This window comes from Temnothorax longispinosus, chromosome 12, assembly GCF_030848805.1.
Source record: "Temnothorax longispinosus isolate EJ_2023e chromosome 12, Tlon_JGU_v1, whole genome shotgun sequence".
In the NCBI taxonomy this organism is placed as follows: domain Eukaryota; kingdom Metazoa; phylum Arthropoda; class Insecta; order Hymenoptera; family Formicidae; genus Temnothorax; species Temnothorax longispinosus.
In genome coordinates, this window is record NC_092369.1 from 8,589,648 (window position 1) to 8,607,811 (window position 18,164).

Below are 18,164 nucleotides of genomic sequence, written 5' to 3' on the forward strand. Positions count from 1 at the left end.
CCAATATCGTGAATGTTTCGTGTATGCGATTGAAAACTGCAGGAAGCTCCACTCGCTTCTGGACCTGTTCGGTGTCGAGACTCGCGAGAACACTCGGATATGTAAATTCTTCCGATGCAGCCAGCGCAAGCATTTCTCGACCGTTGCATTTTTCGTGTTATTTCTCACTTCTTGCACGCAGTTTCTCCAGGAGATGGATTTTATATTCACTTATATATAACGTTTTTCCCCCGAAATGTTCCTGGAGTCTTATCAAACTTATTTATGCATCTTACATTTCTTTTGGAAATATTATCGTATTCTTTTTTAAAGCTTCTTAGTTCACGAACTGATATTCAGAAAATCAGTAACTAAAGTAATTAGGAAGATTTATTAAGATAAACTCTCTGATATTTTAATGTACCTATACTTAAAAAGACACTTTTTATCGTTACTGTCGTAATGACTTATGATTCTCATATCTCTCCTCATGAACTATTTGAAACTGATGTGAGGCAGTAAAAATGGTCTCGTATCTTTTGCATCCATAGCAAAAACGCATATTGTATAATTTCATGTTTTTGGAAAAAAAAAAGATATACGGGAAGGTTTATTTTACGTGGCATGAAACATGGCAACTAGCTAAATTGCAAACTAGATTCAGCATTTTTTATGGGTGAAGACATGCTTGCGGTTGATGTCGAATACGTAGCGCGCAGTTGGCGAGAAGGGCATAGAAACGGCACGTATCCGGTTTGCTGCATTAACGTGATTCCAGTATAATCACGCGCGATACATTTGTAATAATGAATGAATTTACGAGAGAACAGCAGTTCTCGTCGTTATTCATAAGCGCGATTCTCGTTGAAATTTCAACAAAGTCTGCTGTTTTTGTCTGACAAAAATAATCTCGCGTTTCATATAAAATGCATATTACCGCGAAACCCACATTTAGCGTCACGATATTGGATTACGCTTTTAACAATCGGATTTCTTTCACGCACGAAAAGTAATAAATATCTAAAGGCCATTGCACGTAACAAAGTTTTAGTTTTAATCGTAAGGCCGTTAGAAAATAGACCACGCACACTCGATTATTCTTCAAGCGCGAGAAGAATAATCGACTGTGATTGGTCTATTTTCTTACGGCCTTACGATTACAACTAAAACATTGGTATGTGCAATGGCCTTAAATTTAATGAAATCTCTAATCATCAGCGCTTCACGGTCACATATAGTGCTGATGCAGCGTTTCACAATTTTGACACAGAAACAAGATTCAAACATATACGGCGAGGTGAAATAATTGCAAATATGGTTTTAATTTTGATACTAAAATATGAATGTAATTAAAATATAAATTTTCGAGTCGAAAGCATAACCGCGTTAAACAATGGCCCTGGGATTTTACTAGAATACAAAATTTATGTAATCTTGCTGTTGCAATTTATATATAAATTATAATTATATGTATTAGTATATTTTAGTATTTTAATAAGTATATAAAATAATAGCAGCAAAATTATATAAAATTTAAAACAAGTTTTTTTTTAATTATTAATTCTATTGTCTAATGTGTTCACAATACATTTATTGTTATACGTAACAAAAAAAATGTTCTTTTATTAAGTGAAACATTTTTCAAATAAGCCACATAATTGTTAACGATAATCATAGCAGCGACAGTAATAATAGAAATAATTTTTTAATGATCGTCCACTCGATATATTATCAATAACAAACAGCTTCGCAAAGGAAATAATGAAGCATCCTTTCGAATAATCAGGCTAAGCGTACAATTCAAATCCTGCTACATTTGGAATCGTTCTGCGTCCGGCGCCGCGTGTAAATACATCTGCACGCGAGGGTCATACGTGCGAGAGACAACGACGGTTCCGGCGATTCCCGGGAGTTTCATCCGGCAGATTGAGGAGGGTGGAGGAGCGCGCGGGGGATCAAAAAATCTGTTTTGTCCTGCGGGGAAATCGATCGGCCTGAACGCGGCCCGACACAATCGCAGGCGAGCCGGATGCGAGAGCGCCGAAATATGGCAAAGGACTAAAACTGCGATTACACGCGGGATAACGGGCGCGAGGTCGAGAGTTTCGCGGCGCGGATAATCGAGCACGCGCATTCCGGCGACGCGACGCGACGCGATGCAACGCGATGCGACGCGGCGCGACGTATACGCCGACGAGTCGATAGGATTACCTGGCCGTCGACACGACAAAACCGACCATCGGCCGTGGCTGTCAGCACGTCAGTCAGGCTTTACTTCACCGCGTTATTGTCCGTTTATTAATTTATGACCACGACCCATGCGATTGTTTATAACGCGAATGTTCCGACGACCGGGCACACGCGATTGAGCCGTTTGGCCTGTCGTCAAGCAGCCAATGAATTCTATTATATAAATTATTTCGAGGGCCTTATCATTAAAGTGATATAGCGACATATACACAGCGATCTGTGCTTCATAAAGCACTGCGTTCAGCTTGATAAAGATAATAAAAATTCTCAGCCGAGAACCAAGTGTAAAAGAAAAATCAAGAGCCATATAAATCATACAGAAATATAGCAGTCTCGTGAAAAAAGATTTGAATAAATATGCGATCAGAATAAGACCTGAGTAAAAAGGGTTTAATATATCTATCATCACGACGTACGGTTCATGCGCACGAATTGGCAGATAAATCCCGCAGGAAACGAAATAAGACGCGCATGTCCGAAAAAGAACTTGACTGGTCTTCTACTGCATTATGATAATGATGTTGCATTCGCGCGGGCAAATACCTCGGGTGGAAAGACGTGACTGGCCGGCCAGGCCAGTCGGTTGCATCATCGGCGAGTGATCGTTAAACGCATCATCGACCGTGTGACAAACGGCCGGCGGTTCGTCGGCCATGTGCGCAACCGCGTATAATTAATGCAAGCGATCCATTCGTCAATCGGACGCGATATCCATCTACGCGTTGCTAATGAATTCCGCGATCATCGTCTAGCCGCTTCGACGCGCGTTTCGACAGCAGTCACGACGGGATTCTCTCGCACGAGAGACCGGATAAAAGCGGTTGCGTGCAGGATCGGTTGCAGAGTATACTTCTCTGCCTCGGAATTTTTCTAACAATCAGATTATATTTTATCTCAATATTCATTTTTTTTTTCAATAGATACTAATCGTATATTTATTTTAAGTACTTTGCAGAAATTTATTACTTAAAAAAATGTTTATTTTATTAATACGTCCTAGATGCAGTAAGTTTATTCGTAGATAGACAACTCGTTTGATTGTGCGATTCGCCATTACGGTGAGAATATCATTATCGCGGTGAGTTTATTAGAAATTGTTACGTCTATCGCGTGAAAGTCCTCGGTTGAAACATTAAGCATGAAAGGCAACGCGTACCCCGTCGGCTGTTTCAGTGTTTTTGCAAGCCTGTCTTGTTACGATACCACGTAGTACATGCTTTATAGCACCGCGATAAATTACCGTGAAGTCGGTAATTATTTTTGCGTATGTGAGTAACGGAGAGAGAACTGCGCTCGCGGGCTCACTGTACTAACTTGCCGAGTGTTGCGATGAAATTTATGACCCCATTAAAAATTCCCGCCTAATGTCCTTTGGGAAGCGGAAATTTTTGTGTAGGCAGATAAGTTCTCAATGATACGCAATAAAGACATAATGTTATACTCTCTCTGATATGTTTATCTTCTCGCTGATTATCGTTGTTCAATTATTGTTATTTCCATCCCATTGACGCCAATGACTACCTTGATAACTATGTTGTAAAATGTCACGTGATAAAGAAAGCAATTAACTGACTATATAAAATTGTACTATATAAAATTGGACAGTTGATTTAATTGCTCGTACACCGATAACACAGAGACATAATTATATTAAATAAGCACTTCTCGAGTTTTCTTTACTGATTTCAAATTTAATCGTTTTACGATCAATTTGATTTATTTCTATAGCCGGGATTATTTTGTGGTTTCATTATTTTTTATATTATGATAACTATTATACGCTCGTATCTTTCGATTCTTTTAATTTAAGAGAGTAATAGACAAGAGCCGCTTGAAGAACGCTATTTTCGATTCCCGTTATTTACAGCGACAGAACACCAATTAAATCCACAAAAAACTTCGTCCAATCGATCGTTATTTCCAAGCAATTAATTTTATGGTCGCCGCAAATTAGTACTACTTTTAGATTGGACGATAATGAATTGGCGTGTCAATATCTATACAGTATGGTATTTAAATTTCACAAAATGTTTAAACTTTATGTGTAAAAGACTTTCGTTTAATTAGCATTTGAAAAATTAGTAGAAACTGTAACTTGGTAAAAAGAACCATCTGCCCTTTTTTCTACATAAACTCGAGAATTATTTTTAACAGCTTCGTAAATATCATTATCATGATCCGCTTGATTTGCAGCAACTTGCGGTTGTCTCATGAGAGTTCAGTGGAATTAGTTCGCGCTGTGTCATTATGGAACCGAGTCACAGTACCGGAGTACGCGGATACGGCCCGTGGAGGTGTACTCATTCGCAAAAACGAGCGTGCTTATCGCGGCAGTGAGAGGAGAGAGCAATTTCATGAGTTCGGTGCCGTGGTTATTCGCGCGTGCACGAAAACAGTCGATGGCCACGGCGCGATAATGGAATTTAATAATGCGATATGCGTTCTCTCTCTCTATTTCTCTCTTTTGTTTCGGTGCCCTTCTCTCCTTTTCGCCCTCATCGTCTTTCAGTTTCTCCTCCTCGCAACGATGCGGCACGGCACGGCGTTGAGCAAGTGCACGGGCATGTCGGGCCAAGCGCGCTCAGTGGCAGTGGCTCGGTTCGCCGGTTAATTAGCCATTAAATATCAAGCAGCCGGCACGAGACTGCACGCAGATGGTATTTCGGATCAGTTAGAGCAGTTAGCAATGGGCAATTACGGATAATAAACAGACTGCGCGACTGCGGCAGCGAACGGCGCGCGTGGCGTGTTGTACGAATGGTCCGGGAAGCCGAGTATAGCGTTTGTACGGTGCAGAGATGCATAAAAATCAAAATACCATGAAGTATAATTTTCGATATTGTCGGAAAATTAAAGTTTTCTCTTTAGATCTCTGCCAAAAATTAAAATAATGGTAAATTGATACAAAAAGGTTTAAGGTTAAAACTCTTAACAATGGAAGATTTAAAATTAAAAACGCGCAGAATTAAGAGAATAGCAACTCAAGAGCGAAATATTTATTTTGCGTTGACAGCCCAATTTCAAATCGACCGTGGTTTGAATCTGATATATTCGTATATGTCATATTTCTTCCTACAAAACGAATATCGAGCGCACCGCAAAAATACCAGCGCTTCATGAACATGGAAATTCGAGGATACATTCGCGATAATCATTTTGCATTCATTTCAAAATAGATTAATTTAATCGGCACGCTCAAAATATCGAACTGGATAAACCATTAACATCAATATTTGATTATTCCCTAGTACTGCACACACACACGCGCGCGCGCGCGCTCGTTATCTGACTGTCCAGATTGAATCCAGTTAAATGTGAAAATCGTCTTGTTTCGAGCTTTCTCGGATTTGCTGTATTCGACGAATGTGTTCGATGTCGGACGTTACTGATCGCGATTTGAGCGAGTGATCGATTGCGCCGCGCTGGTTTTCTCTTACCGTAACAAGTCTAGCGTTCAAGTAAAGTAGCAGCAATTGCAGTTTTGCAGTTTTGCAGTAGTCGTACATCTCTCATTTATTTACAATTTAATTAAAACTAAATATAAAACACTGTGTAATATTTAGAAACTAAATAATATATGTAGAATAAATAATTAATATGCAATAATATAATATTAGAATAAGTAGAATCATTTAAATAATGAATCAAATATACAATTTTCATATTTTTTTAGAAATTTAGAATGTTAGTTTATTCTATAATTAACTTTAATTTATTATACTGAGACACGCTTCTAATCATTGCGTTATTGTTCCTGCAATTGTGTTTATTCATGTTTGGTCTACAGTTTACATTCTACACCTTAATGTGCAGGTACAGGTTTTCAGTTTTAACATAAAATGCATATTACCGTTTACTTGAGAACCAGACCATATTTACAAACAAGTCGTTGAAATATGTATATAAAACACATACACACAACACACACACTACACAGACTTCTTACCTTTGGTAGGTTGCCTGAGGTCCACCCGGTGTCACGGCGGTGGTCGTGTTTTGTGTGGCGAGCGCGAGCTTCTGCTGTCGATGTTGGAGCATCTGCCTGCTGAAGACCCCGTATCCGAAGCCATAGATTTCGTCCTCCTCCTTGTCGCTGAGGCAGCTCGAGGGCTGCGCAAAAATGGAGATCGTTCGCTCTTTTCCTGCTCTATCTATACGGGACGGTATAGGTTTTGCTTGCGAAGCAGTACTGGCTACCACTTACGTTATAAATGGGAGGAGACACGGGCACGGTATTAAGGACTCGTTACATAAAACTTGTTGTGAATTTTGTGAAAAAAGAGATGGCTTAATTGGACGTGAAGATCAATATAATCGTGTTATTAAAAACAACAAATAAATTCTCTGAAAATATTTTCCTCTTTTTTTTATAGAACTGCGATTATACAAGTTAAAAATTGACAATGTATTCATTTTTGCAAACAAGGTTAACTTTTTCTATTTTAAATATTCGCGAGATTATTGTTCTGTTGTATATAATTAAGGAAACACAAAATTTTAATAACATAAGGCATAACGCATAGAAATCGAGAAAGAAAATTATTAAACGAGACTCGACTGTTTAAGTGAAAGAATCGAGCAATCGTTTTCGCGTTTAATCAAAATACTCCGGAGAGAGTGATTTTTATATTAAGTTTTCCAAATCGACATATCATCGATCTTCGAAGCAGGCTGACCTTAATAGTCAATCAATTGCTCACGTTTGAAAACTCGATTAGCCGCGAGGAGAAAGACTGAGTAACGAACAATAACCGATTTAAACTGGAATCGATAGAGTCTACATGGTTAATCGCCTTAAAGCACTTTAGGAAGTTACTCATGGAGAAGCCACGAATCCACAAACGCAAAGTGTTGAAACTTCAATGAAGAATCTCTCATTAAATTTCTCTTTTGCTAAACATATTCGTTCATGTATATAAAACATAGAGATATTAATTAAAGAGATATTATAATCAGCATATTTAAAAAAATATATTAAACCTACGCAATTACAATTCGTATAATAATAAACTTTCTATCTCAATACGAGGATTTTTATTTATTACCAATTACTTATTACCGATCGAATTACTCTTGTCAGACACATACTTATATATCTCGTCGCGAATATTGTTGAAACGGTAATTTTAACCTTATGAATACGTTTATTTCATTGATTGCTCGATATATACGCGATTGCCTATTTTCTCTGTGACAAAATTGTCTCCGTCCGTCGAACAGAGAGACAAATGCTCGTATTGAATCAACTGGACGCGTTCTTCTCGCGAGTTCTGTCCCTTCGAAAGCAATTTGGCGAAGTGTCAGGGGAGTAGAGTAATAAGAAGAAATCGCGGCGATAGACAAGCTACTATATGTCACCCTATAACCGCATTATGCCGCTCGCGGAAGCAATAAAAGGAGAGAATCGACGCCCGGGAAGGGGCAAATAAAAGCGAATATGAGGGATTTGCTCACCGAGTATTTTCCGGGCACGTAAATGGGCTGTGAATGACTGGTGGTGAGCTGAGTGTTGGGGATTCGGGCGGAAGAGTTTGTTTCTCGCCGGCGTAGCTCCTCGAGCGGCTCAAGGACATCCCCGTAATGTGTCCTGAAGAGATCTGCATATCTTGAAGCGAGCCCTTCCAAATACCCCCTCTCACCCTCCTGTAACATGCAACGAATCGAAATGATTAGAAGTTGCCGCAAATAATATAATAAACGCAATATATGTAAAATTTGTGCACATAAACATGTCCATTATTTTACGTGTAACGTAAAAAAGATGCCGCAACGATAGTTGTAAAAAATTATCGGTCTCGTACTGTTTAATTAAAAGATCATTATATCGAAAATCAAATCGCTGAATAATAAATACATTTTTCTTGTTATATTGCAGTGTCAAAAATCACTTGCGTGTGATTAAGTAAATTTGTATAAAATGCGTTAAAATTTTCCCATTAGTTGATAAATTAATAAATGACTGTACATACAATTTTGAACGCAACCGTCATAAGATCAATTCACGTTGGAAATATGGAACGAATTAGATTAATTATTGAGTCCTTTATTAATGAAGGCTGACAAAAGCATATGGGATTTTCCCACATGTTGCAAATAATAACGAATGATAAATATGTTATCTGAGTAAATGGGATAATCACGTTGCACGTATAGTTTTTCAATACACTTGGATCTACATTATCGCAATCGTAATATGTTCAAACCGATTTTGTTCTTATTACTGATTTTTTAATTATAATTTTATTTACTATACTAAAATTTTATTTATTATTAAATAATTTCATTTAATATTATAAGTATATTAGATTAATTAGACACATATATGCTCTCTTTTGGCAGATATTACTTGCATATTTTGCGTAACATATGCGCAACTTAAAATGACGAAAATTTATAAAGTACTGTAAGGAAAGACTCTGAAAATAACATATTTTTATGTCAATGTTGATAATATTGCATTAAAAATCGATAGCATTTCTTATCAAGCAAACTGATATTCTCGAGATGTTTTCTCGCGCATAAAAAATGTGTGTACACACATACAGCCTGTTTTCCCGAATCGAGCCAAGCCGGCGCAATGGTGTATGATTCAACAAGGTAAGCGCACGGGCGGATGTAAAGGGAAAAGAAAGTCAAACGTCTAGGAGAGGACGTACGGTCCAGAAGAAAAGGAGAAGCGGACAACGGGAAGTAAGAGAAAGCCGAGGATAAGGATCGGCGTACGACGAAGGTTGGTGTCACATTAATATTTCAGGATTCCACTTCCGTCGCTTTCCGATTCGACTCTCTCGGCTCGTAGTAACCGTGAGAGGACGTGTACGTCCTTCCCTTTTATGGCCGCGAGAAGGAAGCGGAGGGGATAGTGGGTGCAGGAGGAGGATCGTGAAACGGGAACGCTTTGTCTGGCACGAATCGCCTCCTATTTACACTTTAAGCGGCCTCCATCTATCGTCTGCCTCCGCTGCTGCCGTCGCCGCGCGCTGTCGTCTCTCCGCTAGGTGCCGGCAAACGATATTCCGCGGCTACCAGCGCGGTCGTCTCCCCCGGATTTAAATCCCATTTGTAAATATTCCCTTCGCGGCTGTGAGTGAATTACGTGGGAATTATGCCTGACGCGAAAAAGCAGTTCATCTTCCGCGCGCGCGCCCGCTCCAATTTCGCGAAAGGCGCTGACAGGCTTTACGCAGCTTCGCGACAAAGTGCGGGATGCGTTTAATTCCCCGACGGTGACATGGCGAAATAAAGAGGATCTTTTCTGCGTGCAATGTAATGGAATATAAGATGTGTTGTACACCAAACAATTACGTTCGTTGGCAATAACATAATAAATTATTAAAGAAAATCTCTAGTACATTTTTATTACAAAATATCTATCTAATAAATCGATCATATAAAAGAAGTTGAATTTGTGTAGCTATAAACATACGAATCATTTCCGGTATTTTCTTCAATGCTCTCGCAAATAATCAATCAGCTTAAAACCCATTTTACTCCGATCAAATCTGTAGTAAACACACACGTGACACGTAATACGCATCGGTAACGCCACAGATATTCAATGAATCGATGGGAGAATGGAGTCATCAATTGCAGAACGTCAAACGTCAAGATTTTCATTACGATATAATCTATTCCGACGGAGGGGTCCTACCTCGGGACGAGTTAGAGAAGACATTAAGGCGAGTGTCGAAGACGCGCGAAGAATGAAACGAACGGAACGAGTCATCGTTCCGGCACCCGTCCCTCTTCCCGCCCCCTTCGTGTGCCCGTTTCCTTCGCCCCTTTATCGATAATCCGCGAGTATTAATTAGAATTCCAATCTTCCGATTTAATACGATGTGCTCCCCCCCCGCCGTTTCCAACACTTTCCTCCGCAGTTCCAACCTCTTCCTTCCACCTCCTCTTCCTTCTTTTCTGCCGTTTGCCCCCCCCCCCGTTATTTCCCACCGAGCTTAACGGTCAAACTGAAACTTTCAAATTGAGGGCGCATAAAGCGAACGAATTTTGCACGCGCGGGCACGACTCTTTGGAACTTCATCGTGTCGTAAATTAAAATTTCATCCATGAACGGATAATTGAGGAGTGATTAAAGCGTTCATTTTGCCAAGCTGCTTGGCGAAATGCTGCAGGAATGTCCTCGCGGTCGGCAAGACTCCTATCTCGCTCTGTTTTGATGTTTCATCAAAAACCTTCGCGATCGTTTATGTTATTTGTGCTCGAAAAATAATTTAAAACAGCCTGAAGCTTGAAACTCGTTTCTTATTACGACAAATCTTTTTTTATCGCAAACGGTTAAGAAATAGTCCATATTTGTCATAAAAATCCATAATAAATATCAAATAAAAATATATTAAATATATGATTACAAAGTTTCGGCGTCGTGCAATCCACTTTCAATGTAAAAAAAAAAGACAAGCCGAACGAGTGTTTAGCAAAATATAAAACACGCAACGAGAGCATTCCTTTTGACTACTCTGTGATCTTTCAACGCGCGCATCCGAATTTCTCAATTCTTTAGAAAAGATGTATTTCCGGTGTCTTGTATATAATTGCATAATAGAGAATTACCGCGGGAAACATAATTGCACTGGTGTCGCGCGCTATTTTTAACGAGCACGCCGGGTTTCAGCGATTAGCCGGGTTTTACAAGGGACAATAAGATTTCTTCTGTAAATAGCAAAAACAGTTGGCGCACCAGGTTTTTCTGCGCGCGAGCTAAGTACCCGCACCAAGGTAAAAGTTAATTTTCTGCGCTACCATTCTATCGCGCGCGCCACCCGTTCTATCCGGCAGAAACCATTTCATTCTAACGAGATAGCGGTATACAACATTAGCTACCTGGTTCGAGTCGACGCTTTGGACGGACATCCTAACAGCCCAACGACAACCGCCCCCTCAGCAGCTCGATAACAAGGCGCGCACTGTAATTATGTTTCGTCTCCTCCCCCGTCATAGATTTTCCGTGAGACTACACGACACACATTGCTATTTGAGAAATTGCCGTTACCTTTGACCGAGAGAATTTTACGGATAATAAAGACAGTTTCGGCATGACAAACGACGCCGTTACATTATTACGACATACATGCGGTACGTATACCTTATCGTCCGTCAAGTTTTTGTTAAAATGGATCTTCATTAACCGCCGGGTAAAGCGGGAATGAAAAAGATCGTGGAGAAAAAAAAAAAAAAAGAAAAAAAAATGCTAATGCGTCCCGGACGAACATTTACGCAATGCACCCCGTAAAGCATCGTGACTGCTATCGCATATTTCCGTGCTAAAATTTTCCGCGGAATATCGTACGCGCGCGGTTTCTGTATTACGGGTGGGAATGACTGCTGCGCTTTTGTAGCGCGATCAGCAACGCAGAAACGGACTTTTCCGCGTGAAATATTATCTCACTTGCAGAAAGGATTACGTTGAATTGACGAGTAAACTGCTCAAAGTTTGACGGTCGATAACGTTTTGAATTCTTCGTTGCACTTTTCCGAGACTCCGTTTTGCGGATGGATCACGGAAAATCGGAATCGCGCTCCGAAAAGGGGATCGAAAGCGAACTCGGGAGAATAAAATATACTTGTGCCCTATTTATCTATCGTTCGCTTCCGCTCGCGGCGGAGTTGGCGATTCCTTCGGTTAACTTTTGTATCGGCGCGTCCCTTCTTTCTTTCTTTCTTTCTTTCCTCGCCTGCACCGTCGGAATTCAAAGTGGTCAGCGATGCGCGCGTGATCCGCTTTCGTTCAAGAGGATAAAGCCCGCGAAAACCGTTAGTCATTAAGATGTGAGAGGGAACGGATCGAAAAATCAAGCGCGTCCGTCAGTTCTCATATTTCCTTTGAAGTAGGCAAACCCACTTTCAGAGTGTTAACATTGCCGAGCGCGCGGCACAACTTTCCGGAAAATTATTTTACTCCGGGCGAAGGCAATCCCTATTGACTCGCCCGCGATCGCTTCGACGAGGTTACGGGATGAGAAGGAGCGAGGGTAGTGAAGAGGAGAGGAGGAGAAGGAAGTAGAGGGAGGGAGGAAGCGGTCGAGATGAGATAGAAGAGCGGAAGAAAATTGAAAAGTCAAGAAGCTCCCCCCTCGTCCTATCGACGTGCTCGAGTTTAACCGCGTACTGCAAGACGAGCTTTACTCTCTTTACTTCTCCTTCCTTTTATATCGGTCTATTTATCCACCTATACCTCCAGTTTTCTTTCTCTTTCTCTATATACTCCTCTCCATTTCTCGATGATTCACCGTCTTCTTTTTTCTTTCGCGGTATTCTGTCTCTTTGTGCTCTTTTACATCTCATTTTTTTATCATGTCACAAGCACGCTTTTCGCTCACTGATTCGAAAAAATTCTCATCAACGGTTACTAATGTGATTGCAGACGAAATGTCGTGTAACAATGATCGTATAATAGTATATTTCCTGATAAAAATTATACTCGGAAGTGTACCGCGCTTTTAACGTTCGTCAAAGATTTTCGAGCGCAAGGTATTCGATAAATAAAAGCCCTCATGTAAATAAAACGCCCCCATCATGCAGCGTGATGGTCATTCCATTGCGCTGTTTTCTGGTGGCAGAATGCGGCATCCGTGAGCATTCGCCGGAAATGAACCATCTCTCGTAGAGGCGCATATCGATTTCGCATATACGAACGACGCTTCTCGCCCGCTTGAAACTCCGAGGCGCGAAGTAGACGGCGGTTTTACGATAATTGGGCGGCCCGTGGAGCACTCCACTGCCTTCTCCCGGCGCGATAGAGGACGGAATTATTTTCGGGTGGCCCCTCCAACGGGCATTGCACCTGCCATTAGCGGAGGCCGAGCAGCACCCGGCGGTATTCGTTTCCTCACCCTCATTATTTACATATACTTCATTTACTCGCTTTCGCGTCCCACCGACGCGCGTCGGCCCACCATCGACGAAATGTAATCCGCGAAAAGCCGGGTGGGGCGGCAATCACGATCTTCTCGCGCCAGACATTCTCCGGACTCACGCTCGATCGAGAGCCTCGGTTGATAGCGAAGAGCGAAATCACGTACTCATTGTTCTCGATCGGGTATGGTTTAAAAGCAACGCGTCGGGTGAGATAGACTTCCTCGTTAAAAACGTGTCGCTTGTCAATCCTGAGAGACTATTACCTCGTACACTATTAATGCACGTTCCTCTCATATTCCTTCTTTTCATATTTTTCTGCTTATTTCTAATGATAGATGTAGTTTATATTGTGTGTGTGTGTGTGTGTGTGTGTTTATATGTGTATTAACTAATTTTTTACATATAATTATAATTGATCAATAATTACAGTCACACTTAATCGAACGAATCGAGTAGTTGCCGATTTGATGAAATGTTATTTTCCGTAGTGCCATTAGCGCATTTATAAATTGCTATATACATATATGTATACATTGAGAAGCCATATTTAATTGCATATGCATTTGTGAGCCGTTTTATATTATATATATATATATAATATAAAAATATATATAATATATAATAATAAAATATAATATAAAACGGCTCACAAATGCATATGCAAATATGGCTTCTCAATGTATACATATATGTATATAGCAATTTATAAATGCGCTAATGGCACTACGGAAAATAACATTTCATCAAATCGGCAACCACTCGATTCGTTCGATTAAATGTGACTGTAATTATTGAGCAATTATAATTATATGTAAAAAATTAGTTAATACTATATAATAAAATCAAGAATTCCGATAATACTTCACAGCATATTGCTCGCAATTGCAATTGTAAATATAGATGAAAAGTATATCAAGTGAGAAAATCGTAAAGAGAGATCATATAAACAAAGTTTTCTCGTTTCGAAATGAACGGTATACAAAATAATATAAATAAATCTTAATGCAAATGTGTGGGAGTTTTTCTTAGGATGAGGCTGTGTTAGATTCGATAAGGCAAGCATTCCACGTAGTTTTCGGTACCGCAGTGAGGCGAGAGCAAAGAGGAAAACGGAATAACGGAGAGGATAGAGTGCTAAGAGGCAAGAGGTCGGCGAGTAATGCGCAGCAGACTAGTCCACGAGTAGTATGGCGTAGTGGATGGTTGGTATTTCGTCCCTTTTCAAGACTCGACGAAAGCCTCGACGTCAGGATTTCGGCGTCAGGCTTAAGAGCTGCCGCCTTAATCTCCGCTTGCCCAACCAGCCTTCTACACTCCACAATCCCTCCCGTCGTCTTTTCTCTGCGTCTCACTCCTTTTCGGACTTTCATCCTCCTTACCGGTGGTCGTCGCCGTCAACATCGGGCCCCGTCTTCCGCCACGGCGAAGCACGTCTCGCGGTAAAGCTCCATGTGCCTTTCCTCTCCTCTCTCAACTTTTATTTTGACCGTAGAAGGACCATGGAATGTTTACGGAACCCGGAAGTTAACGGCGGCTAAGAGCAAAGGCTGGTGCCATTGGAGGCGGCGAGAGTTCTTCTAAATGGAGATTGTGTGAGAAGTGATGCGTGTGCGTCGCTCGAAATGCTCGTTCCCGCAAGCACGGATTGCGAGGGGACGCTTTTTTCGCCGGCTGTTTACAATCGTGTCTGCCTTTCTCGAAAATATTAAGATATCTTGACGACATTTTACGTATAATATTTATTGACGTTCGCAATATCTCATAAAATTGTAGAGAGTAATTTGCAAAGCGTAATACTATATATATGTATACGCTACCAAATAAAAATAAATCCTCATGATTTTCATTCACAGTTAATAATAATTAGAATTTCCATTAAAAAAAATCAAATTTGTTATAAAACCACTGATGGAAGGTACGCAATTTCATTTGTAAAAATTATCCTCAAATCTCTCGCGGGGACGCGGCAGACGAATTTATCCAGAAGAGTTTCGCCGAAGGTCTCGACGCCCTGATATCCTGCGGGAATTCTCCGCCCATGCCCGAGCAAATACACACGTACGCACACTTCGAAACACAGCCCGGCGTCTACTAAATTTTAATCACAAAAATGCATTGCATTGTGCCGACTGTCGGTGGCTCCGAGGACGTACGACGGGGGTAGACGACGACGCTTGTTGTCGGTGGATGGATATGTTGCGGAGAGAGGTAAAAAGGGTGCGAAAAGGTGCCTCGACGTTCGAGTGGAAACGACTGGAAGGCAGTGGAAGGATCGAGAGGAACGGAGACCTGACGAAAGCGAAAAAAGAAACGCCAATAGAAGGGGTTGACGGTGGACAGAAAGAACGGCGGCAGCGACGGCGAGAAACGAGGAGGACGGAGAACGGTGTATGCGTGCACGAATGAATTGTAGCATTGTTAAATGCACGAAAGCGGCCCTGAAAAAAAAAATACCGCTATTGTCACTTTAACGCACGGCGTCGTTTCTCGCTGTTCGCGCCACGGACTTCCGAAAAATTCCGTCGTCCTCTTTTCGATCTTCGTGAGACACCCCTGGGTCCGCCTCCCCTTCCTATCCGATACGCGTTTTGCCAACATACGAGACTTCCAACATTAAAAGCTCCTTGTCGACGACATTTCCGACATCGTACGACCGCTTGTACTGTGATATTAATATGAGATAAAAGCTACGTCTCAAATATAGAAACATGATGCATCTTTATGCTGTTAATATACCTTTCTGTTTTTGAAAAAGACGGAAAACGTATTTCTTTCAACTGTCCTGTGCATCACGTGAGTTTATAAAAAACTAGCAATAACATCATTCTTAACATAGTAATAAAAATAAAATTATTGCTACCTGTTTGCATTAAATGTTATACTCGCTTTTCGAAAACTTTTAATTTTTTGCTTTCGTGAAATTTATGATGTCTATAATACATATACATAATGCTTAATACGTGATTGTTAATATCGTCATTGAACGCTCGGGACAATTTTTATATTGTTGTCGATATACCATGCACAACAAAACGCAGTGCTTGGAAATATATAATTTACGCCCCTTCTGTTTCCATTTTTCTATTCTTTGTTCTATTCTTTTCTATTCTTTCTATTCTTTATTTCAATTCTCTCACATGAAATGTAAAAACTGGTTTTGTTATCGCGTTTAACACAAAAGCAAACTGAGATTATACGATGTTTTTTGATGCGCTAGTAAATACTCATGAAAGACACTACAAAAACAGTGCTGCTAATTTTGAACAATTGAGAAATTTTTCTAATTGGAAATGTATGAACGATTTATTAATTTTAACCTACATAATTTAATTTATATCTTCAGTATTTTTTATACTTTTGTTCTTCCTGATATTTTTGACTTTCTATTGCTTAAAAAAAAAAAACGCTAAGAATTTTTTAAATATATTTCTTCTTGATATCTCATTACCGTATTTCAGTGTTCACAAACTGAATCACGTAGTTATCTAAACTATGCAATTTCGTAGGCCTCGAGGGAAGTGGACGAAAAAAATAAAAGACAATTTTAATTTAGGTTTGGGCCTCAGAAATCTGATTGAGTGGCGAGCACGGAGCCTTTTCGTTGTTGTGGCGCGAGTTGTTGCGGAAATAAGCCTCGAGGCATACCGAGTATTAGGCGTACAAGTCCGCTCATTTCCGGCCGTAATCACTGAAGTAACGCTAGACCCTCGTCACATCTGGAAGTGGGTATATTTCATTTATTTTCAAAGGCCGACCCTTTGAGCAATCTCTGTGGCTTGCGGCTACTGAATCGTCTCATCCGCTACGGTTGGTTTTCACTCGACTGTCGGTATATGGTTGAATTACGAGTGGCACAGAGGCGGCGCAAAGAGCAAAGGGACAAGATTTGAATTGCTAAAATGCCTTTTCTGGCCGATAAACCGCGATCCTCCTACAAATTTTTATACAGAGGGAAGAAGACACGCATAATTCAGGATACCGAGTCTTCCTTGCTGATATACAGTGCTCCGTATCTTAAAAAAGCAGAGCACGATAATGCACGAATGCTTTTAATACCGAATTCAATAATTTAACCACCTTGACATGAAATTTCTCCTTTAATGTGTAAATAACGTTTTATTTTTCTCATACTGTCACCTATATTTACCCGTATAGCTTTTACACAGGCGTTGATTAGTACATTCTAGTGTACTGGAAACGGCGGAGACGAAGTATTTTAAAACGGTCATTTCTATTGTAAAGCGCGAATTAATGGCACGGGGTGAGTAGGTACAGGTATCGCATCAACAAAGGCAATTCGCGATGATCAGTGTGACACCAGTATCATCAAACTACGACACAAAGCGCCGACAGGCAATGGGCGACACGCGTGCTCCCCTATTGTGCATTTGTTACATACTGTTCATTCAGTTCTGTTAAGCGTTGAGTTGTAATTCAGTCATGCCGATACGTCAATCATTTAACTCGTTCTATTCGAGCTGACATGTTAATTAAAAGAATAAAAATAAAACAAACGCTTCTGTCGAAAGAATAAAACGGACTGGTGCGAGAAAGCCGCAAAATAGTAAAATCTTTAATCAAATGTCCAAAATATTTTTTAACGAATTATTCGTATTAGCAAATCGTTGTTTTTCGTGCGATATAGAATGCTATTATTTGTACTACATGTACGAAAATGTAACTTCCAAAAATAGAATTATATTGTATCTTTAATCAAATGGTTTCGCGTCACAATAATATTTCATTATAAATAGTCTTTTAATATAGTTCGGAAAAAAAACCGTGGCACGTTCAGAAAAAAAAAGAGATCGGAAACAATGTCAATAAATCTTCCACTTGCTTCGTGAAAAATCATGTTTAAGTTTACACCGCAAATTTCCATTACCTTACAAATTCATTAAGAGCGCGCGGAGAACGAACGTCGATTATATCACACATGGTAAACCGCGTTACGATCTCCGCGGCCCGATCTTGTCTCTCGTATCGCGACGAGGGAAAAGTTCAATAACCATTAGCGCACAGCGGCTGTTCCGCGGCATCGCGTAACGATGCGCTCGCGCTCG

The 18,164-nt window shown here is 40.3% G+C and overlaps 1 protein-coding gene across 4 annotated transcripts in view; it reads right to left on the reverse strand.

Moving 5' to 3' along the window:
• Positions 1 to 18,164, reverse strand: part of LOC139823356 (uncharacterized) — a 298,137-nt gene that overhangs the window by 69,098 nt on the left and 210,875 nt on the right. For all 4 annotated transcript variants that reach the window (XM_071795806.1, XM_071795808.1, XM_071795807.1 and 1 more), the window contains exons 2-3: positions 7,684 to 7,872; positions 6,176 to 6,339 (exon numbers count right to left, since the gene is read on the reverse strand). In XM_071795806.1, coding sequence (XP_071651907.1) covers positions 6,176 to 6,339; positions 7,684 to 7,872 — 353 coding nt within the window. The remainder of the gene's footprint in view (positions 1 to 6,175; positions 6,340 to 7,683; positions 7,873 to 18,164) is intronic.